Genomic DNA, 26,419 nt, shown 5'->3' on the forward strand with positions numbered 1-26,419 from the left:
AGAGAAAGGAACTCAAGGCTCACCAATAAGGATTTTTTGGTAAGCTTGTCATTTTTTACTTGACAAAATTTCATATAAACGTATATTTTTTATACAAGTTTGTATTTGTCATTTAAAATTAGGTTTTGCAATTTTTAGCATATTTTTTTACTAATATTCTATATTATATGAATCTGTATTTATATAATGTACTTATATAACAATTAATATTTTCCATTTTAAGTCAGTTTTTTTACACATTTATGAAAATAATGTATTGTTTTTAATTATGTCATTGAAAATTATGATTTTTGCATATAAGAAAGTTTCTATTCATCATTTAAAATCATTTAATTTTTTTAAATATGTATTTTTATATTATGCACATTTAAAATTAAAATTTAGGTTTTTACATATTTATGGGGAAAAAATATGTTTTTTATAAAAGTATATATATTTTATTTATAGTTAGAATTTTATATTAATTTTGAAAATATATGTATTTTTATATATTATACAAATTTATTAATTTTTTCATTTAAAGTTAGGTTTTCACATTTTGAAAATATATGTATTCTATTTTGTGCAAGTTTATATTCATCAAATAAAGTTACGTTTTATTTAATATGGATATTTAAGCTATAAATTCATAAACGCTTTTTGCTGTAATCGATGCTGCATGTAGTGTGAAACAGTACAGATTTTTATTTGTCATTTTCAACTTATTTTAACTTCCAAATTAACAAAAGCCATTCTTGTTATATCAGTAAAACTTCTTCCACTGGCCACAACAATGTTAGAAGACAGTACATTGCAGAAATCCAAATATTTGATGTCTAATTGTGTGTTGTTTGATGTTATAATGGCATAAGAACAACATGATAGCTACACATGTAACCAAAGTCACATTAAAAAAGACCTACAATAATAGCTTTGGTTAAAATCTCAGAGCTGTTGTTGTGCATCGAGTCATTTGGAGATGAACTCATTTTTAAAGTAGCTCTTCCATCTTTGTTTATTCGACAGAGAGGGACTCTTGAGCGTCTGTGACGGTGTTATTTGTGGTTTGCCGTATCTCAAATCTCCAGGGTGTTTCCAGCTCTGTTTTATAGCGGGTGAGATGGGCTCAGCTCCAAATCTGGATGAAAGCCTGCGGTTCTCTTGTGGTCTGCATGGTGATGTTTCATCTGTGACCCCGTTATGACCTTGTGTGCTATTGAAGTCCATCTGGGACTGACGTCATGCTGCTTGCTCCCTCGTCAGCGGTCGCCGTCTCACTTTCTGACCCGTGGCCAGCATTCTGGATGGGTTGAGCACATGAAAGACGCAGACGGCTCGAGGGCTTTTGTGTTGCAGGTCCACAGGTCTGGAAACACTGCACATGCACCAGGGTGGAACATGAACTTCACTCACCAGACACAGAGGCTGATGAATGAGCAGTTTGAAATCATTTCCAATGTACTGTGTATGCTTTGCATATTTATTATGAAAACTTGTTTCCACGGAAGATTTAAAAATGTTAAAAGGTAATTGCGACATTTTATCTCACAATTCAGACTTTTTTTTCTCACATTTAAATTCATGTCATAATTTGAACCTTTTTTTCATTTGAGTTTTTCTCAGCTCTGAATTTCTGTCTCGTAATTTAGATTTTTTTTCTCTCTCTGAAATCTGAATTTAAATTTTGCAATTTTTTGTTTTTGGAATTCTGAGTTTACATTTTAGAATTTAGTTTTTTTCTCTCTTTCTCTCACTCTCTCTGAATTTGGAGATTACACTTCGCAATTTGGACTTTTTTCTCAGAATCCTGAATTTACGTCTCGTAATTTAGATTTTTTTCTTCCTCTGAATCTTGACTTCACATCTCAGAATTTTGACTTCTTATTGGACTTCTGAGTTTATATCTCACAATTATGGGATTTTTCACCAAATTGCAAGAAAAAAAGTCTTTATTATGAGATATAAAAAAAAACATGCAATGAAAGTGAGATAAAAAGTTGACTAAAAAAAAAAGCAACCTTTTAGATTTTTAATTCCGTGGCAGAAATCTGTTGAAACAATCTTTTTTTGAATTAGACTTGCTGTCTGTTTGTTGTAGTGCAACTCACAGAAATTCACACCAATCTTGTCCCAGTGCATTCTGGGATTGGCTTTTTTTGTTTTGTTTTTTTGCAGCGGATGCATGTGGTGCTGCTGCTTTATAATTTGTGTTGTCGCATCATTTTGCTTCCTACACACTGCACAGCTACAAGAAAAAAAAAAGGGTTGACTATGAGCATTTATTGTTTTATAATACATTGTCTCACACATATACACACACATATGCCATAAACCTGACAGATTTTTCAATGGCTTCTCATCAAATGTAGAGCAGAGAGTCAGAAAATAGGAGAGCTCCTCCTTCTGCAAACAGCCCACTCATTATATCCCATGCAGCACACATAAATGATTAATGCTAGTGATTCAGAAATTTGATTAGTTTGAGGTGAAAGGCTAGTTCATGTCAAATCCCCATTATATTTCATAACTGAGGGCTTTCAATAACTCTTTGTTGGATAAAGCAATTTTTTCCTGTTAAAACAGCTTGCCTAATGTACCATTATGTCAAAAGAAACTTACAGGCAATTGCATGCATTGCTTAAATGATGGCCAGGTCTGTATGCAATACACATGCATAAAAAATGACTGATGGCTTTACATTCATTCTTCAGTTTGTCTGAATGTTTTGCAAAGCTCAAAGCATTTAAACACCAATTACAAAAAGCTATTTTGGGTATAGACACTGTAGAGGGCAATCTGTCAATGCATTGCATGTGGAAACAGCTGTTGCACAGGAGCTCGTCTTTGAGGCCTTAAACTGTGGTGTTGTTACGGTGAGGAATAGTTTGACATGGTCTGGTTTCTGAACTCTCAACTTCAGTGAATTTTTTGTTGTTGCCGTGACTGAGAAATGCTGTTATGTGCAAATTAGCAGTGGATGGTTGATTGCTGTCATTAGTGCTTCCCAAGGGATTTCTCCACACCCACCTGTTATCTGACTCTCAATATACTTCCCTAAAACCGTGTGTTATTCAGAAAGAATCTGATCTTTTCTTTCACCAATCCCTTGAACACTGTTTCGGGTTATGGAGTGGCTGTTTTTGGCTGTTTCATCTGGTTCTTTGGCTATCAGTACTTTCAGTCTGTCTTGTGTTGTTTAATGAGGACTTTTTCTTCAGTGTGCCCATGGTCTTAAACCGGTTCATTCTCCTGGAGGTCTTTGGATGTTATTTCTGCAGATGTGTTTAATGATTTGATTATTTCAAACACACAATAATTGATCTCAATTGATTATAAATGTCAGAAAGAAAACAAAAAGTCCAGTAGCTGCATTTCAGATGAGTAAACTGACTGTACCACAGCTTAATAAATGACTGAACAAATCCCTGACGTCAGATTTATTTTATTTATCACAGATAATGTAACTGTTCTATATTTGAACTCTAACTTTTCAATTTCCTTATGTTAAATTATTTTTTATGTATTTTAACTATGCATTTTTGTACATATATATTATATAATATTATTATTATAACTTTATTACATATTTTGGGGTAAGAAAGTTGTAGTTAATTTTTTTTTATTTATTTTGTTTGGTAGTTTTTGTTTATTTAATTATTTTTATAGATTTTTTGTTTCAGTTTTAGTTCCAGGTTAAACGAAAATGAGAAATGTTGTTTTGGCAACTATCTGGCATAAAATAAGGTCAAGGTTTATATATTTATTTCATTACAGTTAGTTTATTTTATTTTTTATATATAATGAAAAAAAAATTATGTTTTTTTTTTTTTTTATAACCCTTTTTAATAACCCTGGTTCTCTCAAAGCAAAACTTCAGACCAAAATTATACTTTTGTTGAGACTGACAAGTAGTTGATAAATTATACTCATTTTTTTACATTTATGCATTTGGCAGACACTTATCTACAGTAACTTTATTCAAGTGATATATATATATATATATAACTTGAATAAAGTATATAAGTATATATATATTCTTTTCAACTCATTCATTCCCTGGGAATTGAACCCATGACCTTGTCCTTGTTGTTTGAGAGACGGAAACTTGGCTGCATGCTGTGTTTATTTTAAATGCTCCATCATGCCAAAACACCATTAAAGACTATTTTTGCATATTCTGTGCATTCTGGATGTCAAATCAGATTTGATGTTATGGAAATAAGAGACTGCAGTTCAGTTTATTGAATTTTTAACAGCGAGTCTCCACTGGTCCCCTATAAAAACGTGAAATGTTATCAGCCCCGGCAGATCCTGCTTGGGTTTCTCAGTGTCTCCTTTAGGTCAAGTACACAACTAGAAAAACCAAATGCATGCATGAATATTTTACATCCCCTCTGAGGCTTATAAGTGATTTTACAGCTTTTGAAAGGTGAAATGGTTACAGCTTAGTGTTGTATGATCTTTCTAGTCTGGGCATTTTGCAAGTGATTACATTTTACATCGTCTGTTGTTCATCAGGGCAGGTTAAGTTGCAGACTACTGAATACAGGTGTTAATATGTAAATGTGTGCTGTCATATGCAAAGTACATCAATATTTTTAAATGAGTAGTTCAGCCAAAAATGAAAATTTGCTGAAAATGTCCTCACATTAGGCCATCCAAAATGCAGCATTGCATCAGTGTCTCATCAATGGATGCTCTGTAGTGAATGGGTGCCGTCAGAATGAGAGTCCAAACAGCTGATAAAAACACCACAATAATCCACACCGCTCCAGTCCATCAGTTAATGTCTTGAGAAACCAAAAACTGTGTGTTTGTAAGAAACAAGGCTTTTTTAACATCAAACGGTTGCTTCCAGCTAAAATATGAATCAATAATCCATAATATTGCTTTCTTCAATGAAAAAGTGATCTGAATTAGGAGAGAAATCTGCAATGATCCAGCACAATTCACAAGCCAAAATGGCTCTAGACAAATATGTGGGTGGATTTTAATGTGAAAAGACGATTTTGACACTTTGTTCTCTTAATAGAAAAGAGCAAGAAAAAAAATCCTGTTTTCCATTATATGTTTGTTTTAAATTAATAGTGACGTCTATTACAGTAAAATACATTTTGAGTGTTTAAGGTGGCACTGTGTGTTGAGGGTAAAATGATGTGGTGATTTCACTAACATGTCTTCTTCTGTGTTTATGGCAGATCCGATTCAACTAAATTCATCTGCAAACCCTGTACTTTCAGCCAAAAATGAATTGCTTTTGAAATTTTAAATGCACCACCCTGAAGCTTCATGGAACTTGTGGAGTGTTTTTGGTGAGACTCTTGCTTGTCTTTCCATTACAGACTGTCTCTGAAAATTGAACCAGGGAACAGCTCGCCGCGCATGGCCACATCCAAAGAAGATCTTGCTGGTAAAACAGCTTTAAAGTCATTATTTCTACACTTTACCTCTAATATATACGCATTTTGTTGTCGAAATATATTTTTTTGCCATGATGCCCTACCATACGCTATTATTAGTAACTTACAGAAGATGTTGTAGTTATTTTCCCCCAGCATCCATTGTGTCCCATCTGAATGAGGTCCCAGGTCTCACCGTCCTCTTTGACTGATTGAAAGGGCAAAGGGAAGAGAATGTAGTCTGAGAAAACAAACAGCACATGAATGGCTCTCGATGAAGCTTTTATAATCTCAGTACTGCAGATCTACATCACAGCTCCACATGCAGACATCACTCACTGAGGCCAGAAAACAGAGATGAACCGGATCATTGAGCAATGCTTTGAACGACCTTTTCAAGCTCCAGCGACAATATTAAAACACTAATATTGGGAAATATTATTATACTGTAATATATTTTAAAAAACTGAATTTTCAGCATCATTACTCCAGTCTTCAGTGTCACACGATCCTTCAGAAATCATTCTACTATGCCAAATAATTAATAAAAAAATACATTTATAGAAACTGGGATACTTTTTTTTCAGGGTTCTTTGAGGAATGAACAAAATTCAAAAGAACACCATTTATTTGAAGCAAAAATCTTTTGTAGTATAAATTAAATATACATTTATTTAATTACATTTATTAGTAAATATACATTTATTTAGTGTCTCTTTTGATTAATTTAATGCATCCTTGCCGAATATAACTATTCATTTTTTCCTAAAAATATAAATGAAAATATATAATATATATAATATATAATACCTCATATATAATTTAATTTACTATATGTTACTTGCATTTAAACGTTTTGAATTCTATAGACAACAGTGACTGTTTGGAATTATACTTCCTCTGATTAAAAAAAAAAAAGTTTAATATAATTAATAAATAATTGGCATCATCGAAAAAACTAAATTGCTCAGTGCTAAACTATACTCATTTATTTTTATAAACATTTTCATCATAGATTGTATAATTACATATTTTATAATGTTTTGTTTAGGGATTTAGTTTACCATGAATTTACTACGGTTGGTAATAATTATAATAATTGTTCACAAAATTTGTACTAGCCCGAATTACCTTGTGTGTTTTGGCCTACTGCTTACATGAGTACATTTGTGCTGAGATTGAACAAACGATAGTCGATTAGCTTAATGTGCTATATCACCACATAATCATTAACTCCTCTAATTGAGGTACTTTTGGTTTATAGACAGCCAAAAACAGTAATGAGATTACTTTATGACACGTATATCTGAACGTTGAATGTGTGAATGTGAGACATGTAATGAACTTATACAGTAGGTGTGGATTTTCTAGTCCTCTTTGAACTGCTCGAAACCGTACATTGTAAATATTGTACGTTATATACTGTCATTATACAACATCTACTCTTATTCCAAGCCCAGAAGTGAACGTCTAGAACATTTGTATTCAGAAAGTTTTCCATTTTTATATAAAGACGTCAACATTTTTCCCCTATGAAGGATCATGTCCATCTAAATATCACCACCAGATGATCTGACCGAGTGTAATATAACACAGCGGTCTGGGAGACTGGGACCGTTTGGCTTTTGATGTGTCATTTTTTCCTTTTCATTTTATTCTCGAATGCCAGTGCGTGACTGGAAGCAATGTTTGGTGTATATATATATATGGCCTCGTGGAGGACTGGGGGGACAAGGTCTTTCCTAAAGTCTCAGGGTGGCTCGCTGTTATGTAACCTGATAGATGTATTTTTGTGAAGATATCCAGCCGAGGACATGAGATCTTGCCACGACACTCAGGCCAGAAACAGAGCAAAACATGGAACAGCCATTCAGACACACCTACGCTCTCTTTATGATGACCATTTCTCACATTCAAGAATCGTAGTAAAGTCATCAAAAGTATGAAAGCCAGACTGAAGTATGATGTAAGACCGTTCAAAACCAATGTCCAAGTCGTCTAGATTCCAGCTCTGCTCTTTCTACGTGTTCATAGGATGCTTTTTAAACACTACTGAATTTATGTTAGCATTAGATAAAACAATAAAACACTGGATGGATAAAAGAACAATAGTTGAATAGAACAAAAGAAGAATGGATGGATGATAGAATGATAGGGAAAGAACAATAGACGTATAGAACGATGGATGGATGGATGGATGATAGATGGATAAGCCAATTAAAGGATGGGTGGATGTATGGATGAATGGGTGTTAGAATGGTAGATGGATAGAAGAATGATGAAAGGATTGATGATAGATGGATTTACCAATAGAAGGATGGATGATAGATTGTTAAACCAATAGAAGGATTGAAGAATGTACTGATGGATGATAGAATAATAGATAGATAATGAGAAGAATTGTAGAATGACAGATGAAAAGAACAATTGATGGATAGAATGATGGATGGATAAATCAATAAAAGGATGGATGTATGGATGGATGGATATACCAGTAGAAGGATGGATGGGTGATAGAATGGTAGATGGATAAACGAATGATGAAAGGATGAATTATCGATGGATTAACCAATAGAAGGATGGATGATAGATTGTTAAACCTAAAGAAGGATGGAAGAATGTATGGATGGATGATAGAATAATAGATAGATCATTAGAAGAATGGTAGAATGATAGATGAAAAGAAAAATAGATGGATAGAATGATGGATGGATGGATGATAGCTGGATAAACCAATTAATGTAGGGATGATAAACTAGAAGGATGGATTGATGGATGGATAAACCAGTAGATGGATGGATGGAACGGATAGAACAATAGATAGATAGATATAAATGGATAGAACAATAGATAGATAGAAGAATGGATGGATGGATGGATTTACCAAAAGAAGGATGGATGGATGGATGGATGGATGGATTGTTTAACCAATATAAGGATGGATGGATGGATGGATGGATGGATGGATCAATGGATGGATGGACGATAGAATAAATGATAGAACAATAGATAGATAGAAGAATGGATGGATGCATGGACGGATGGATGCATGGATATACCAAAAGAAAGATGGATGGATGGATTGTTAAGCCAATATAAGGATGGATGGATGGATGGATGGATGGATGATAGAATGATAGATAGATCATTAGATGGGTGGATGGATAAAAGAATGGTAGATGGGTAGAACAATAGAAGAATGTATGGATGGATGAATGGATTGATGGATGATAGAATGATAGATGGAAGGAACAGTAGAGGGGAAGGATGGATGGATGATAGAAAGATAGTTGAACAGAACAATATAATGACGGAAGGAAGATAGAAATAGAGATGGACAGAACAATAGAAGAATGGATGGATGATAAAACGATAATACGATGGATGGATAGACTGATAGACAGATGTGTAGATGGGAAAGTCCAGGCTGTGTGTGAACATACTGTAACTGTTGCTCTGTGTCACACACATGCACAATATTTCTCAAATGCATCACAGAGAAACTATTATTAGCTGGAAGCAGCCGGTTACGTTCATGTTTGTAACAGCAGATCTCAATCACAATCAGACCCATGACAGAGACGTCTCAAGCTCACATGCGCTGCTCTGGATGCTGTTCTCAGCTCTGCACACTGTGATTCCCTGTCATCATTTGATTTTGTGCATACACTAATATTCAAAAGTGAAGGGGTGAGTTTTATTCAACGAGGACGTATTAAATTGATCAAAAGTGACAGAAAAGACTTCTATTTCAAATAAAATCTTTTCTTTTGAATCCTTGAGCAGCAGATCACCGTATTAGAATGATTTTTGCAGATCATGTGACACTGAAGACTGGAGAAATGATGCAGAAAATACAGCTTTGATCACAAAAATAAATTACATTTGAAAATACATTACAATAGAAATCAGTTATTCTGAATAGAAATTTTATTTCACAATATTGCTGATTTTACTGTATTTTTGATCAAGTAAGTGCAGTCTTGGTGAACAGAAAAGGCTTTAACGTCACCTAAATCTCTCATTTAGCTGTAAAAAGAGTTATGTTTTCATACGTATAGTTTGACCCACACACAGGAACATATGTGGCTAAAAATATGAATTAGCGCGTATAGACTGGGCCAGATGGATTGCTAACATCACATGTACTGATAAACTCAGAGCATGTGTCTGACATTCACTTTTAATAGAGGAAAGTAAAGAGAGATTTGGAGTCAGCAGGTGCAGAAGACACCAGACAAACACATTTAGAAAACATTCTTCTCCTAACAGCTTCTTAAATGTTTAAATACTAAACACTGGAGTCACTTGAATACTTAAATGTTGACTTTTAAAGCATGGTAAACTTTTTGGAGTAGCTGAGTACAAAATAAGACAGAATGTCCTATGAAGGTGAGAGGCCAATTGATTGACCTGCAATTGCATTCGGTGTCACCTGTGCTCTAAATATTAGTTATTTAATAATGTATGTCTTTCCAGTAGAACCTGCATAATATCTGTGCAAACACAGTTTGAGAAAGTCATTTGAGTTCTGGAAGTGATGCAGCCGCTCTGTAGTTTCCCCGAGTGCTGCCAGCTTTCCCTCTGAAGCTTGAAAATCATAGTCTTTTGCCACATTTTGTTTCAAGGCAGGAAATTATGAATTAGAGATTAAATCAGGACATAACACAGGTCGGATTCGATCCTGGGTGTCCCAAAAAGCACCACAGTTCAATGTATGGAGGACATTTTCTACTGTAACTGCAAAGAATTGAAGTATGGAGTTAATTTTTTGTTGCGGTCAACTGATATATTGCCAAAGCTGACTTATACGCCATTGTTTAATTTATTTAAAGTTTAAGACCCAAAAGTGTCATGCAGGGGACTTTTATTTTGAAGTGCTGAGAGCCCAACAAATCAAGAAGCATAAATCTGTCATTTATTTTACAGATACTTTTTATAAAGTTCAATTTTTTCTTTAAATTCACACATTTTGAAATAGTTTGCATTCAAATATTTTAGTAAATATTGTTTTCTTATTGCAGTAGAAAACTGACTTTTTATTTGCAATCTTTTTTAATTACCATATAGCTCACGTTGCTCTCAAGTATGTTTGATTGCCTAAAAAAGACACAAGCGTAGCTCCATAACACACATAACATGTTTCATTTCATATTTAATTGCTGATACTACTTAAAAATTCCATGCTCTAATTCCATGAACATCTGCTTCAAATCAGATCTCTCCCCATCATGCAGCTTTCATTGTCAGATGGAATATCCGCTCCGAATGTGGCCTTCAGTTCATGAGCTGGTAGTCAGACTCATTAATGAAGCTTTTAACGAGAACCTTTAATAAGGTGTAAAGCAGACTGATCAGTGTGTGAGGCTCCAGTCGCTCCATTTAATGTGTCATCTTGTGTGTAAGTGTCTCAGCATGCCGCCCTACATTGTTTCCACTTTCCCATGATGCCTGAAGATATTTCTGTCCACTGTGTAGGCCTCTGTAATGAGCCCTTGAGTCTCTGGGATCACATGTTTTGAAAAAGATAAGACAAAAAAGATATTTTGGCAGAAAGTCATTGTTCAGAATGGCAGAATTTTTATTTTTGGATGAACTATCGCTTAAGTCACTGACGCGAACATGTAAACTGTTCAGACTTTTCCGTTTAGCACAAATAACAGATACATGTATGCTCTATTTTGGATAAAAGCGTTTGATAATGCATATCTGCACTTATAAATAAGCTGAACTGCATCTGCATCATTAGTAACATGCCAAAGTATAGTACTGCTAAAAAGAAAACTTCCTTCATTCTACGCATTGCTAATGGTTTTCCAAAAGAAAATGTAAATGAAAATTAGAAATGTTGCCTCAACAGCAAGTACTAAAATAGCAAAAAAATAAAAAAAAAATAAAAGCTGAAATAAAAATAAATTAACACCAAATAGAAAAAGAAAAAAAAAAGATTTTAAAAAGAATAATAATGGCAAAAATGCACTGAGACTCAAATTGATATTAAAATGAAGACGGATATTATAAAAAGCTAATTCAAAATATGAATAAATACTATAATAGTATATTAATAATACTAAAAGGACACTGTTGCCATTTAAATGCAAAATGATATTAAAACTAAATGAAAGCTAAATAGAAATAAAATGAGAAAAGCACATAAAATTACTAATTAAAATAAAAAGTTTAAAAATAAAAGCTAATTATAATGTTAATAAATACCATAATATATAAATAATACGAAAATTACACTATCGGCATGTAAATGTAAAACAGGATAAAACTGATAATAAATGAAAGCTAAATATAAATATTAATATAACAAAAACTGACAAAAGCATACAACATAATGATTAATACAAAAATTAAATCTGAAAATTTAAATAACTAAAATTTTATAAATATAATATTATACAAATAATATTAAAATAACACTGATGCCATCTAAATGGAAAAAAAAAAGCTGAAGTAAAATAATGAATCAAAACCAAATACAAAAATACAAAAATAAAATGGCTAATACCTAGTCTGATATGCAAACTAAAAACATATAAATAAAAATAAAGGGTTAATTCAAAATATGAATAAGTTCTATAATAGTCTATAAACAATACTAATATACTTGTTCACTAAAGGTTATAGAGCTACTCTGTGCAGTAGAAGAGTCTCAGCTCAGAAAGCATGTGATTAAAAGATCACTGACTCACGGACAGCAACATGTGGATGCTGTTCCTCTGGGGATCCTCTGTGTTTTCCTCTCTCAGGACTGAGCTGAAGAGGACCAGAGAATGTTAACCTTTGTGTTGTGGCTGTGATTGCTAAAGCAGAGGCTCCTCTGACAGAGTCTCCATGTGTTTTTCTCTCATTATGTTTCATTGAGTGGCTGAGAACAATCAGAGAAAACTGATTCTGCTTTTCTCTCTTTCGTCCAGGTCCGTCTGAGTTGTCTTTATTGGTCAGGTATAAGCGACGGCCCACTTGCCCTGATACCACTGTGGGGGTTCACATCCCCACCCCTCCGCCCCCACGCCACAGGAAGAGCCACAGCCTCGGAAACACGTCTGTGTTGTCTCTTTTTACATATACACACACACACACACACACACTTACATACTGTATTTTGATCAAAGGTTTGGGGTCGGTATGATTTTTTTTTTTTTTTTTTAAGAAAATAATTATTTTATTCAGCAAGGATGCATTAAATTAATCAAAATGGGAAAGACATTTATAATGTTAGAAACGATTTCTATTGCAAATAAATGCTGTTTTTTAAACTTTATATTCATCAAATTATATTGAATCATGCCTCAGATTCAAAATAAATATAATTTATTTAAAGTCATGCATTTTGAAGTACAGAGGCCCAGCTTTCTGGAGGATTTAACGCATAAATGTGAAGATTTGTATTATTATTATTATTATTATTGCACTTCATGAATTATTCCATAAAACCCATAATTTTATATATATATATAGGTGGGACTGTTTTGCTATTTTAGTGACAATGAGATACTATAATAGTTTTATTAATATATTAGATTAGTTTTTATTTTTATATTTATCATTTTCTTTTTAACCTCTATAAATCTCTAGATAAACCTGTATAGTTGTTTTTTCTACCCAGTTTTAATTAGTTTTAGTATTTGAGTAAATCTAGTTAATCTAGGCAACTAATTAACACAAAAGGTTTATTTTTTTATATTTAATTCCACTTAACATTTATTAATTTATGTTAAGTAAAAAAAAAAAAAGGAAATAGGTTTAGAAGAATCCATCATCTGTATCTCAGTTTTTTTTTTTTTTTTTATATATATAAAGCAGCACAACTGTTTTCAACATTGATAATAATCATAAATGTTTCTTGAGCAGCAAAACAGCATATTTTTATAATTTCTGAAGATCATGTGACACTGAAGACTGGAGGAATGATGATGAAAATACAGCGGAGCATCACAGAAATAAACAATATATTCACATAGAAACAAGTTATTTTAAATTGTAAAAATATTTGACAAAATCACTGTTATACTGAATTTTTAATTAATCAAATGCAGCCTTGGTGAGCAAAAGAGACTTCTTTCAAAAACATAAAAAATCTTACCAACCTCAAAATTGAGTGTTAGTGTAACTGTATACTAAATGTCAAATATGCAGTACTCAAACAAACACACTACTCGTGGTGTTGCACAATCTCATGCCTCATGATGGTTTTCTGCCTCTCTCTCTCTCGCAGTATGATGTGGCATTTCAGTTTGGTGGAGAGTAAAAGTGCGACGTTCCCCATAGAGAAACCACGTCACCTGCTGGACGACAGCTTCCTGGAGTCCCAGAGTCCAGCGAGGAACAACCCACACACCTCATCTGTGTCCAACGGCGTCTCGATAGGTATAAGCTCAAACCGTGGCGTTTTACCAAAGCCCTGCACATCCTATCTAAGGAATGTTACGGGTTTAGTGCATCTCTGTGGCATGATATTGATTACTGCTTAAAATCATGTAGAATTAGCCCTCGAAAATACATAAAAATGGTTTTGAGTAATGCACTTGGAAGTTAACTGAACCAGCATGTGAAACGTGAAGCTTTTATATTATTGTTAAAGCACTTACATGAATTAGCTGTATGGTTGTTTTCACACACATTGTTTCAAAGCACCTTTACAGAAAATCCTGAAGTTTACAGCATTATATCTTAATATCTTCATGCCTTATAGTTGCATTTAGCAGATTAGAGCTGGAGACAATTGCATTTTGCATGTTGTGGCATTATAAGCAATCAAGCAGATATGCAAGCAGATATCAAGCATAGACGTTAGATTTCTGGAATCATTGCATGTCTTGCATGCATTGTGCAAAAGGAATATAACTGCCATTATGTCGCAATGGGAACAGAGTTGAAAGCCTAAATATAACTTTGCAATACTGAGTGTTTCTACCACACAAATCCCATGCAAACTCATGCAATAGTCTTGTGGCTTTCAGTGTTTTTTAATGCCTGACCCAATGCACTTCCTTATTACAAGGAAATGAGAGACAAGTCGAAATTATTTTGTCTTGTCGACTTCTAATGAAGTTATTAAAATAACATTTTAATAAAACTGCATGTCTTCATTGTTTTAAGTGCGGCCGCAGGAATGTCTTTGTGCTAATGAAACGGTTGTGAGGTTTTTTGGTTTGTGTTTTCTCAGGCAGCAGTCAGAGTTCGTTGTGTGATGATCTTCCTCCAGGGCTCCAGAGGTGAGACTCTGTCTGTCTTATCATGTGTTTGTGTCTAAACATCACATTGCAGCTTTAGTATGACTTACTCCGGTCATTCTAGAGGAAAACACAACTATAATGAGAAAAGGTTTTCCTGGCCTGGCAGCCTGAGACAAAAGGAAATGTTTAGCTGATGTTCAAGCTGCTCTTTTCCATGCAATAAAAGCAGACAGTGACTGAGAGCTTTCAAGCACCAGAACTTTGCACTAGTCTTCAGTTTGCACAAGTTCTTTGTGTTGGAACATTTGATTTCTTGGGATAATGTGCACAAATCATATGAGCTGTGAAATTGTACTTAAGTTGAGTCATCACTGTACTGTGTGATGTTTGAATTGCATGTAAAAGAGAAAGTGAGTCTTCATTATGTGAAGTATCCACATATTTAACATTTGCACAGATTCCGTATATATATATTTTTTTTTTTTTTTTTTTTAATCAGTCAGTGTCTGTGCTCAAAATATATTTAGGTCCAAATGTAAGATTTATGTGTGGCATTTGAAACTAATAAACTGAATGTGATGCAAATTTGTCAACTACTGTATACATAAATTAAACCGATTAGATTTATGCACAATAATTTTAAATTCACAATAACCAGATTTATTTATCATAAAAAATTTCCAAATTGTTTCGATTTTTATGTGATTTTTCTACAGCTATCCATGTTTTAACCATGTCCATAATTTTTAACTGCAAAGACAATAAACACACGTATATGGAAACAATTTTGACTTTTCTATTTGGCAGATTTTTGTCACAATCTGAGGAATAAAGGTCAGATTTGCAAGATATAAACTCAGAATTGTGAAATAAAAAATGCACAATTATGTTTTAATTTTTTTATTCCATGAGACCAAAAAAAAAAGGTTTTTTTTACAGAATTCAGAGAAAAAAAAGTCTGAATTACGAGACGTAAATTTGGATTTAAATCTGAATTTAAAATGCAATTCTGATTTATATAAAGACAGAATTTTCAGATGAAAATGTTACAATTAAACTTTTTTTATGATAGAAATAAGCTTCCATTTTTTTATATATATTTTTTGCTGATTGTAAGCCATTTGAATTAATGCATTTTGAAACCACAGCATTTGAATTATTTCAAATATATGCATAAAATTTGTAATAAAGTACGCCTTTTTATTTTTTTTGAGTGCAGAAATTTGACCTGTTTCTTGTTTAACTCATGTTTAACATGTATGACTGACAAATGTGCATCGCATTAAGTTTATTAGTTTAAAACTGTGAAATAAAATGGATGAAAATTTGATATGCAATTCAATAGAGAAATGTAGGCCTTAATACCGGTTTGAGTGTAGTGTCAGTATCAGTCAAACTCATTGTAGTGAATGTGCAAACAGGGGCCGCATGAAGGCGACTCTGGGCCCTAACTGGAGGGTTCCTCTCCGCAGCTCCCCCAGAGGACGCAGCCTTGGCCACAGGTACAAACCCCTGCCAGGGTCAAAGGTCACCTCCTCCATTCCTGTGGGGCATCAGGTTCACCTGTCTTGGCATGCAGCGTCTCCTCTTTAACATTCCAGTCTCACTCTCTTTTCTGGTTTATTCTGAAGACTGTCATGTCTGCCATCTGTTCTCTCTTTACCAGACATCAGATTGCCATCATTTCAGGATGTTTATCGTACAGAATTACTGTATTTATAGAAGAGAAAGGCTCTTCTCCAGAACCTAACCAGCTAGTTTACGGCCCACTGTCCTGTCCTGTCTACCTAGACGGCTTCCTTCAGCATCCTAACTAGTGTGACACTCTACATGGACAGCATTCAGATAGAGATCCTCTCATTTACATTCACATTCACTCATTTAGCACAGGGCTTTTCAAACTGAGGCTCTGTAGAAACATTTAAAAAAAAAAGATATTAAATGAGGAAACTGTTTAAAATAAACAATAACAATCACAATTAGGTTGAAGTAAACAAATAATAAAAATATAAAAATAAATAAAAATGAAAGATTACACATAAAATTATTTATTAAAAAATAAATAAATACATTTATAACAATTAGGTGAAATCAAAATAAAGACATGAATGAGATTAAAATAAATAATAAGAATTAGGTTCAAATATATAAATCATAAAAAATAGATTAAAAAAATTAATGAATTAGATGAATGAGTGAATTTGATTAAAAATAAAAAAATGGAAAAAATGATTTAAATGCATCTAAACTGTACAGAACTAAAGTGAGTAGGAAAAACTATATAATGTAATATAATTAAATCAGATTTTAAAGCAGATTAAAAAATATTAAGAAAGAGATTTTAAATCAAAATATAAAAATATAAATTGTAAAAAAAAAAAAAACTTTATTTAAATAATGCAGTACAGGATTATAGTCTATTTTCCAAATACACATATTTATAATAATATTTTTTTTAACTTTATAAATGAGTTCTTTATACATACAAATGTAAAGCTGCCTTTAAAATCATATGGTGTCTGATATGGAAAAAAAAACATTCTGTTTTCCAAATGAATGTTGTTCAGTGCTTTGACGCAATGTATTTTGTTTAAAGCACTATTTAAATAAAGGTGATTGATTGATTGATTGTGGCATCTGGAAAATTGAAAAAGATAATTCTTAAGGCTTTTATTCAAAGGCTCTTTGATTGTTGTGTAGTTGAATGAAGATGAAAACAATGCGTGACATACGTGAGGAGACTCGACTCAATAGAGAAAGATTGATTATATAATGATTGTATAATACAAAATGATTGATTTTCTAGCCATTCATAATGTATTAAAACAATGGATTTGATTGATAGTGCAGGTCTTCACTGGAACGTCAGATTTTAAATGATCTTCTAAACATTTTAATGTCTAATGTGGAGTAACACACTTGAGGAATTTGGCACGAATAGAATATTTTAAAGTTTGTATTATTATATAGTTTACATTGTCTTTATTTTGAGAGTGTACATGAAAATGCATCCTACATAGGATTTGAAGCAGAGACGATGTGTTGTGAGTGGGTTGATTTCTGGGTGAAGGGAACCTTTCTGTCCTGCATCAGCGCTCTCTTTACTCTCTCAGACTCCCACTTCACCTCAGCATGAGCTCTCCAGCAGCTCCATCACATCCTCAGCAGATGTGAGCAGGAACATCTGCTCTCTGAGGCCTCATTACATGCTATGAGAAGCAACAGCACACACACACACACACACACACACGGGCTGTTGTTGTTTTTGAGGAGGTGTTGGGCTAATGTGATTCCCTCTGTGCAGTCCGTCAGTAGCAGAGTCCAGTCTGGCTCATGGAGAGTCAGGAGGAGTCACGATGCAGGGACCGCTGAAGAGGAAAACCCTGCTGAAGGAGGGCAGGAAACCCAAGGTGAACAGGAAGGGAACAAAAATGTTTAAATATTTTCCAATATTCAGTTTATAAATATATGCATTTGCTTTGAATTGATGCATGCATGACTTTCACGGCTCCAGAAACTGTACTATAGATGCCAGCTTGAGGATTGCATGTTTATATGGGGCCAAAATATATTTTAAATATTTGGTAAAGGTTTCATGACATTCAAGAGATATTAAAAGCATCCTGAACAAACAACTTTTAATAAAAATCTGGTGTGTGTCCCCTGTGGCTTTGAATGAAAAGAATATTCGACTCAGGACTCCATCTAGTGGTCAACACGAACAAACACAAAACATCAAAAAAGATCATTCCTCATCTAAAACAAAACAAAAAAATACAAAATTAATGTAAATACCAGGATTTCTTTATATTTACATTTATGCATTTAGCAGATGCTTCTATCCAAAGGTAAACGTTTGATCAGTGCATGCATTCCCTGCTGGAACATTGATGTTTGCATCACGTTCTCTTGTTTGAGCTACAGTAATTTCCCTGGATCTTTCTATAGTGCGAGTGTTTTCCAGTTTAGTGCGTGTGAATCTGAGTTGAGTGTGCATCATGTTTGTGTGTCGTGTGGTGTTTTGTTGTCAGCTCTCCTCGTGGACGCGGTATTGGATCACACTTTCTGGTTCCACTCTCTTATTCCACGAATCCAAAGCCCTGCGAGCCACAGAACGGAAACATGTGAGTGATGCAAAGAATCTCACTGCAGTTCTGTACTTTTATTACAAATAAATACACTTTATTAAAGTTTATTGTAAATAAATAAAAAATGGCAACATTAATGGAGACATATTACATTTTTTAAGATGAAAAACGAGTAATTTGACCTTTGCTGTAATCTCACTGTGTGTAACACACAGTACAAGTCTTCGGCGTGTAAGAAAGTGTGTGTTGTGGGCTGGATGGTGGTGCTGCCGGATGATCCGACTCAACCCAACATCTTTCAGCTCAGCCATCCTGACAAAGGTAAACCTGTAGTGCTTTTACATGACAAATCTATTCATTCTCATATGATTGTATCCACATGCCTGTGTTTCTCAGGGAACGTTTACAAGTTTCAGACGAGTGATCGGTTCACTGCGATCATGTGGCACAGACACCTGGACGAGGCCTGTCGCAGGAGAAGACCTCAGGTATCAATCATCACTGATTCACTTATTTCCACACACTTAGCTTCTGATAGGACGGGAGAGCATGAACTAAATATTTTTTCACAATAATGACATCCGTATTGTATTCATAACAAATGAATGATGCTGTAAGTCTGGAATCAATGCAAAAATGGTATAACGTTGTGAACACTTAGGGTAATGTTTTAATATTTTAATGTTTGAATATGTTTTATATTTATATTTATTTATATACATATGTATGTGCACAATATTAATACACCATTGTTCAAAAGTCTGTAATATTTTTGTTTTGCTTTTTAAAAAAGGAAATGAATGCTTTTATTCAGAGAGGATGCATTAAAATGATCAAAAGGGAGAGTAAATACATTAATAATGTTTCAAAAGATTCCATTTCATATAAATGCTGTTATTTTCAACTTTCTGTTCATAAAAGAATCCACATAAATATATGAAGCAGCACAGCTGTTTTCAACATTGATAATAATCAGAAATAAAGTTTATTGAGCAGCAAATCAGCTTATTATTATGATTTCTGAAGATCATGTGACACTGAAGACTGGAGGAATGATGATGAAAATACAGCTTTGATCATATAAATTACATTTTATAATATATTCACATAGAACCCAATTATTTTAAATTGAAATAATATTTCACAATATTGCTGTTTTTACTGTATTTTTAATCAAATAAATGCAGTCTTGGTGAGCAGAAGACACAAAAATCTTACCCAGACTTTTGAATGTTAGTGCATAGGTTTATATTACCTGATATGTATTTAATATTTTGAAAAAATGCAGCACGTTGTGTCATTGTTCAGCTACTGAGAACTACTCTTTCTGCTCTCGTAGATACCAGCGAATCTCATGACGTTTGAGTAAACAGACTTGTGTAACTCTTAAGACATTTATAAAGTGCCGAAGGCCTACAGAGATCGAGAAGAACGTGTTTGGTTCAGCAAAAGGATGAAGAAAGAGCGAAAACCCTCCACTGAGCCAAAGGACTCGCTCTGATCCGCTGGCCCTCCACGAGCCCCACGGACACATCTAACATCAGGATGTGTTTCAGAGCCGGACGTGGAGGTGTGCACACTAGTATTGTCAGGGTTTTGGTAAGGGAGGAACTCAGGTGCAGACAGGAATCGGGTACACACAGGATTTATTTGACAAAAAGGGAAAACAAAAACCCACGAGGGGGAAAACACTGACTAGGAAAATGACTAAATAACAAAACAAGACTGGGCAGACAAGATAAAGACACTTAACACTAACTATAAACAAACACTCACGGTATTACAAAGACTTCTTCAGGGATGACAATCACAAATCACAAATGTGGAACAGTTAGATGAAACAGTCACAAATCTCAATGAACCGACGCAAGACAGAGCACACTAGGAAAGCTAAATAGGGGGAACAATCAAGACACGACAGGTGGCACAGATGGGACAATCAAGACACGACTAGGTTAACAAGGGGGGCGGGGCAAGGGAACGAGACAACACAAGCACATGGCCCAAAGGCAAGGCCATGTGCTTGTACACAAAACACGGGTCTGTCATGATCCTGCCTCAAGACTAGGAAAAATCAAGGACACGAGGGCAGAATCATGACAGAACCCCTCCCTTAAGGAGCGGCTTCCAGACGCTCCTCAAGGGAACATCAACCACGAGACATGACTGACATGACAGACTGGGACACCGACACAAACCAACAAGACATGACAAATAATAACAAAGGCAGACATGAATACACGACGGCAGGGTTAGGGTGACAAATCAAAAAAAACAAACAGGGAAGGGGAGGAGGCGGGACCACAAAGTTCATGGGGGACAGACCAGGGTGAGTGGGTGGGGCAGGAGTTTTAGGAGGACAGGACGAAGGCTGACGACGGGGGGTACGGGCAGGTCTGGGTGGTGAGGGGCGGGGAGGGGTCTCGGGACAACTGGCAGGGGACATGATAGGAGCGGACAAGGGACGCGGGGCAACACTTACGGGACGCGGGGCAAGACTTACGGGACGCGGGGAGACGACAGCTGGACACGGGGGGACAACATCTACTGGACACGGGACGACAACATCTACTGGACACGGGACATCTACGGGACACGGGGCAACATCTACTGGACACGGGGGGACAACAGGACACGGGACATCTACGGGACACGGGGCCACATCAACAGGATACATGACTTCATCAGCAGGACACGGGGCAACACTCACGGGACACGGGGAGACGACATCTACGGGACACGGGGAGACGACATCAGGACACTCGGGATTTCTGGGGACAGGGTCGGAGGACAAGACAGGACTGTCGGGGACTTCTAGGATCCGGACAAGACTAGACAAATAATCAGAAAAGGCTTTAGCCGCTAAGACAATTGGCATCTCCTTACGAGATGAGATACACTGAACTAAAGTCTTTGCTGCAGAGTCGGCCGCGGCACTCTCCTGCGCTCTCACGACTGCCGACTTGCATACTGCCCTCTTCTTTGCCGGCTCGGGCACGCCAGCGCTCACCGCTGCTGGCTCGGACACGCTCACCGCTGCTGGCTCGGGCACGCCAGCGCTCACCGCTGCTGGCACGGGCACGCCAGCTCTCTCCGCTGCTGGCTCGGGCACGCTCTCCGCTGCTGGCACGGGAACGCCCACCGCTGCTGGCACGGGCACGCCAGCGCTCTCCGCTGCTGGCACGGGCACGCCAGCGCTCTCCGCTGCTGGCACGGGAGGAGACAGGGTCACAGGACCGGCAGGCCCCCTCTTCCTCCTCTTCCTCCTTGGGCGCGGTGCAGAGGCCACAGCTGGGTCAGAGGCGGGTTGGGGGAGTTTGGTCTCGGGCAGGGCAGTCTCGGACGCCGAAGACTCAGAAGTTGACTCCCATGAAAACCGTCTCCCTCGTTTCATGGGGAGACTGCTGGCTGAGGAGGGCACCTCAGGACTCTGGGAGGGGCTTGCCTGACCCCCCAGGGTTGCCACGGCCAGGACACGACCCTCAGGGATCGTTGGCAGCTGGGTAGGTGGAGGGGACCTCTGTGGCTCCTCCTGGGAGATGCTTTCCCACAGCCGGGCATAATTACGGAGGATCCACTCCCCCTCGGGCGAGTATGGGAGGGTGACCCCCTTCCTGTCGGTGGGGGATGACGTCCAGCACTGCCTCCGGAACTCCAACAGGTGTTGGAGCTCGGAGGACCTCCTGCCTGCTGAGTTCCTTCGTGGTCGGTTCATTCTGTCAGGGTTTTGGTAAGGGAGGAACTCAGGTGCAGACAGGAATCGGGTACACACAGGATTTATTTGACAAAAAGGGAAAACAAAAACCCACGAGGGGGAAAACACTGACTAGGAAAATGACTAAATAACAAAACAAGACTGGGCAGACAAGATAAAGACACTTAACACTAACTATAAACAAACACTCACGGTATTACAAAGACTTCTTCAGGGATGACAATCACAAATCACAAATGTGGAACAGTTAGATGAAACAGTCACAAATCTCAATGAACCGACGCAAGACAGAGCACACTAGGAAAGCTAAATAGGGGGAACAATCAAGACACGACAGGTGGCACAGATGGGACAATCAAGACACGACTAGGTTAACAAGGGGGGCGGGGCAAGGGAACGAGACAACACAAGCACATGGCCCAAAGGCAAGGCCATGTGCTTGTACACAAAACACGGGTCTGTCATGATCCTGCCTCAAGACTAGGAAAAATCAAGGACACGAGGGCAGAATCATGACAAGTATGTGGTACAGTGGGAAGACAGGTGAATCTGGACCCTTACAGCTCCATCATGTCTTCACAATGGAGACTTTTGCATCTCTAGGTGTTTGTGTGGCTTCAGTGAAGTACATTGAAGTACATCAGAAGCTCGAGATGGGATTTTTGTGCTGATATAAGTGAGTTTCAGTGTGAAAGAGAAATCATGCAGCCTGTAGCATATAAGAATAAAAAGCCAAACGGACGTGCATTTGCTCCTACAAAGAGCCGTAACAAAACAAACCACCGATGAAGACCTAAACCAGCTAATGAGACTCACTGGTTAAGAGCCGTTTAGTTACAGACTAATCATACGGTGATTTTTATTTCTGGTTAATGTTATGATGCGATGATGCTGCTTGAAGGAGGTTTGTGTGACTCGCTAACATCAGGGATTTCTGTTTTAGTCGTTTTATACTGATGAAAGCTTGTTTTGGGCTTTAAGTATCAGATTATTAGGCCTTTCCTGTCAAATGAAGGTTTTTTCACAACTTAAACCAGCTGAAACATGTTGTGCAAAAGCAAAATGTTTGTGTTAGTCACATCTGATAGTGTTCTTTGTACATTAATGAGACAATAGCATTTTTAAAACACAAGCTTATTTCTATTCAGCCCATCTCACAAAAACAAGAACTGCTTTTTGATATTTTAGAAAAAATCCTAAACATTCACTCTGACTTACAGGGCAAATCTCACGAAACCCGTCAAAAACTGTCCCTTTCACATCTTACCCCAAAATGATTCGAACGAAATTAGTTTAATAATATTTTGCTTAAAGAAAATTAAGCCTGTTTTTATGATTTTTTTGTGTTTTTGACATTATTTTCATGACAATTAAACACATTTAACCCTCAAATTCTCATTTGTGTAATACAAATATTATCACATTATTTACATTTTCAGTATTTATATTTCATGGCCATATTTATTGAACTTCCTTTCATTTATGCATGATTGTTTTGTTTTTTTATAAATGCACTTTTTATATTTTAATACAATTAAACTGTGCTTAAAATGTAATTGAAAGTAATGTCACAAGCTTTAAACCAAATACATAAGAATGGGTTCAATTTTCTTCATGCAAAACATAATTCCTTTCCTTTTTTCATTATTTACTCGCTCTCATGTCGTTTAAACCCGTTTGATGATTTATTGTCTGTGAAACACGAAAGGAAATTTTTTTTAAAAAGTTTCTTCATGCAACTTTTTCCATACGAAGACAATGAAACTGATTTGAAAAAAAAAGTGCATTAACATTGTTTAAAACTCTTGATAGTGATTACTAGTCTTTGTTGAGAGTATTATTTCTCTGTATGTGAATTCAGCTTTAAACAGGCCACAGTTTTTCTTGAAGACGAAACACACACATGTACAGCTGCACTGCATCTATGTTATGTTCGTTTGTGCTGGAACTGTGAATGAACTCTTGTTATGTTGCCACGTAAATATGATGCTAAATTATTTCTTGTTTGCCGTCGTGGTACACTGCTGTTTATCATCTAAAAGGCTGTACAAACATTAAACTCCAGTGAACACACTATTCTTCATTTTCAGGTTTCATTTGATTTCTGTAGGCAGTTATCTGTCATTAGGAGGCTGAGAATAAGAAGGATTTGGATATATTGGTGTTTAGTGCACTCTGCTTAAACAACACATAAAATAACATCTATATTCAATCCTAATTGCTCCATGCACTTCAAATGAGTATCACTGTAGAAGTCTTTATTTACAAATTTGTGGTGTTGATATGTGTCTATAGGGGTCACTCTAAAGTAATTGGCTGCAGAACATAGTTAGGAGCCTTCCTTCGGTTAACAAAACAAAACAAAAGTCCCCTCTAAAATTGGTTAACAGATCTGCATGACAGTTTGTTTCAGGTCTGTTGACTGCATTGCAGTTCTAAATATATATATATTTTTAGTTTAATTATATTCATTACAGATCAATCTGAGTTTAATGTTTTATTTTTATAAGTGGGTAGAAAAAAATAACTTAATATGAAATAATTATTTCCAGATAATGTTTTATTTATTCTTAAATTACTTTGGCTTCAGTGCAGTGGAAATGTAAAAGACAATAAAAAAGTTAATTAAAAATAATTTATATTCATACTTCTAATATGATGCCTTACAGTTTCTCTCAAACAGCATAAATAAATAAATAAATCTATTTACAACATTTACAACATTTCTCATTTTCATTGTTTAACTTGATGTGATAAAATAATTAAAACTGAAATAAAGTCAATAAAACCATATAGATACCTTAAAAGCATAATAAAACAAACTAAACTACTCAAGTAAACTACTAAAAAAATGCATCTAAAATTCAATAATATTTTAAAATGATGTCAAACAATGCTAATAATAATAAACAAATAATTTGCCCACAAGTACAGTAATGCCAGTAAATTTTGACCTTGTGGGGTCAAGGAAACAAGTGTATAAATCATAGAGAATATATTTTTTTGTGTGTAAGAGGATAGAAAATATAGTTTATACAGTAGAAAAACAATCACATCCATGGAGAGTTCACATAATGCTATGAATACCTCTGTGTGTGTGTGTGTGTGTGTGTGTGTGTGTGTGTGTGTGTGTGTGTGTGTGTGTGTGTGTGTGTGTGCACTAGGACACAAATCTGTATAATGACATGGGTATGACACAGGTATTACAATATGAAGGTGGTTCAATGGCCAGAGAAATGAAGAGGAGGCAGTTGTATTAAATTGTACTAATTTACTCTTTAAGACGTTGAATATCAATAATCAAATACACCATGTACATATTTACCATAAAAGCAAATCACAAAATATTTAATAAAATATACATATAAAGAACGTAGGCCTACGCAAAATAATAAACAAACAAATTGAATAATTTTAATTTGATTTGGATTTCAAGGATACAGATGAAGGCTGGTCTCACAAATATGTAGTGATAACAGATGAGTGCAACAGTCTGTGTTGGTCTCCACAGGTCTTTAAGATGTTCAGATGTCAGGATAGAGATGTAAAGCTGGTCGTTAAGCTGCAGTGAGTCTCAGGTCCCCTGATGCACGAAGAAAGTATGAGACGATGACGAATGCTAACTCTACAATGCATGTAATTGATTTATCCCGTTGCTGTGTATGCATAGACGTTGGACCCCCACATATATATATATATATATATATATATAGAGAGAGAGAGAGAGAGATAATCTGAATCAAGATGTGTTTGATTTAAGCCTGCATTTCAAAATTTTGTGTCATAAAATTATATCGCGCATAAGCTCAACTAACGCGATCGTTATAAAGGTGTTTGAACAACAATACACTTCCACTTTTGACAATCGGAATATCAGATATTTCATGCCATAGCTAACACATTTGTGAATATGGGCCTATCCAGGGATGTTGTTGTTGTTGTTGTTTTAATTGCATCTTAAAATGACTTTGTGCAGCTCATTCACATGCGTGCTCTGGCGCAGATCTGCCTCTCGCGATGCTCAGCTGTGAACGATTTTAAAATGGGTCC

At 35.7% G+C, this 26,419-nt stretch overlaps 1 protein-coding gene across 5 annotated transcripts in view; it reads left to right on the plus strand.

Moving 5' to 3' along the window:
- LOC128014862 (ras-specific guanine nucleotide-releasing factor RalGPS1) overlaps positions 1-24,445 on the plus strand; it is a 113,560-nt gene extending 89,115 nt beyond the window's left edge. For 2 of the 5 annotated variants that reach the window (XM_052598548.1, XM_052598550.1), the window contains 10 exons: positions 5,322-5,389; positions 12,305-12,431; positions 13,606-13,757; positions 14,557-14,605; positions 15,988-16,068; positions 17,871-17,976; positions 18,598-18,690; positions 18,870-18,975; positions 19,051-19,142; positions 19,994-24,445. In XM_052598548.1, coding sequence (XP_052454508.1) covers positions 5,322-5,389; positions 12,305-12,431; positions 13,606-13,757; positions 14,557-14,605; positions 15,988-16,068; positions 17,871-17,976; positions 18,598-18,690; positions 18,870-18,975; positions 19,051-19,142; positions 19,994-20,023 — 904 coding nt within the window. In that variant the 3' untranslated portion in view covers positions 20,024-24,445. Of the gene's footprint in view, positions 1-5,321; positions 5,390-12,304; positions 12,432-13,605; positions 13,758-14,556; positions 14,606-15,987; positions 16,069-17,870; positions 17,977-18,597; positions 18,691-18,869; positions 18,976-19,050; positions 19,143-19,993 lie in introns of those variants that run through there. The other 3 variants (XM_052598549.1, XR_008183717.1, XR_008183716.1) reach the window with 3 other exon arrangements.
- Positions 24,446-26,419: the final 1,974 nt, after the last annotated feature.

This window comes from Carassius gibelio, chromosome A5, assembly GCF_023724105.1.
Source record: "Carassius gibelio isolate Cgi1373 ecotype wild population from Czech Republic chromosome A5, carGib1.2-hapl.c, whole genome shotgun sequence".
NCBI lineage: Eukaryota > Metazoa > Chordata > Actinopteri > Cypriniformes > Cyprinidae > Carassius > Carassius gibelio.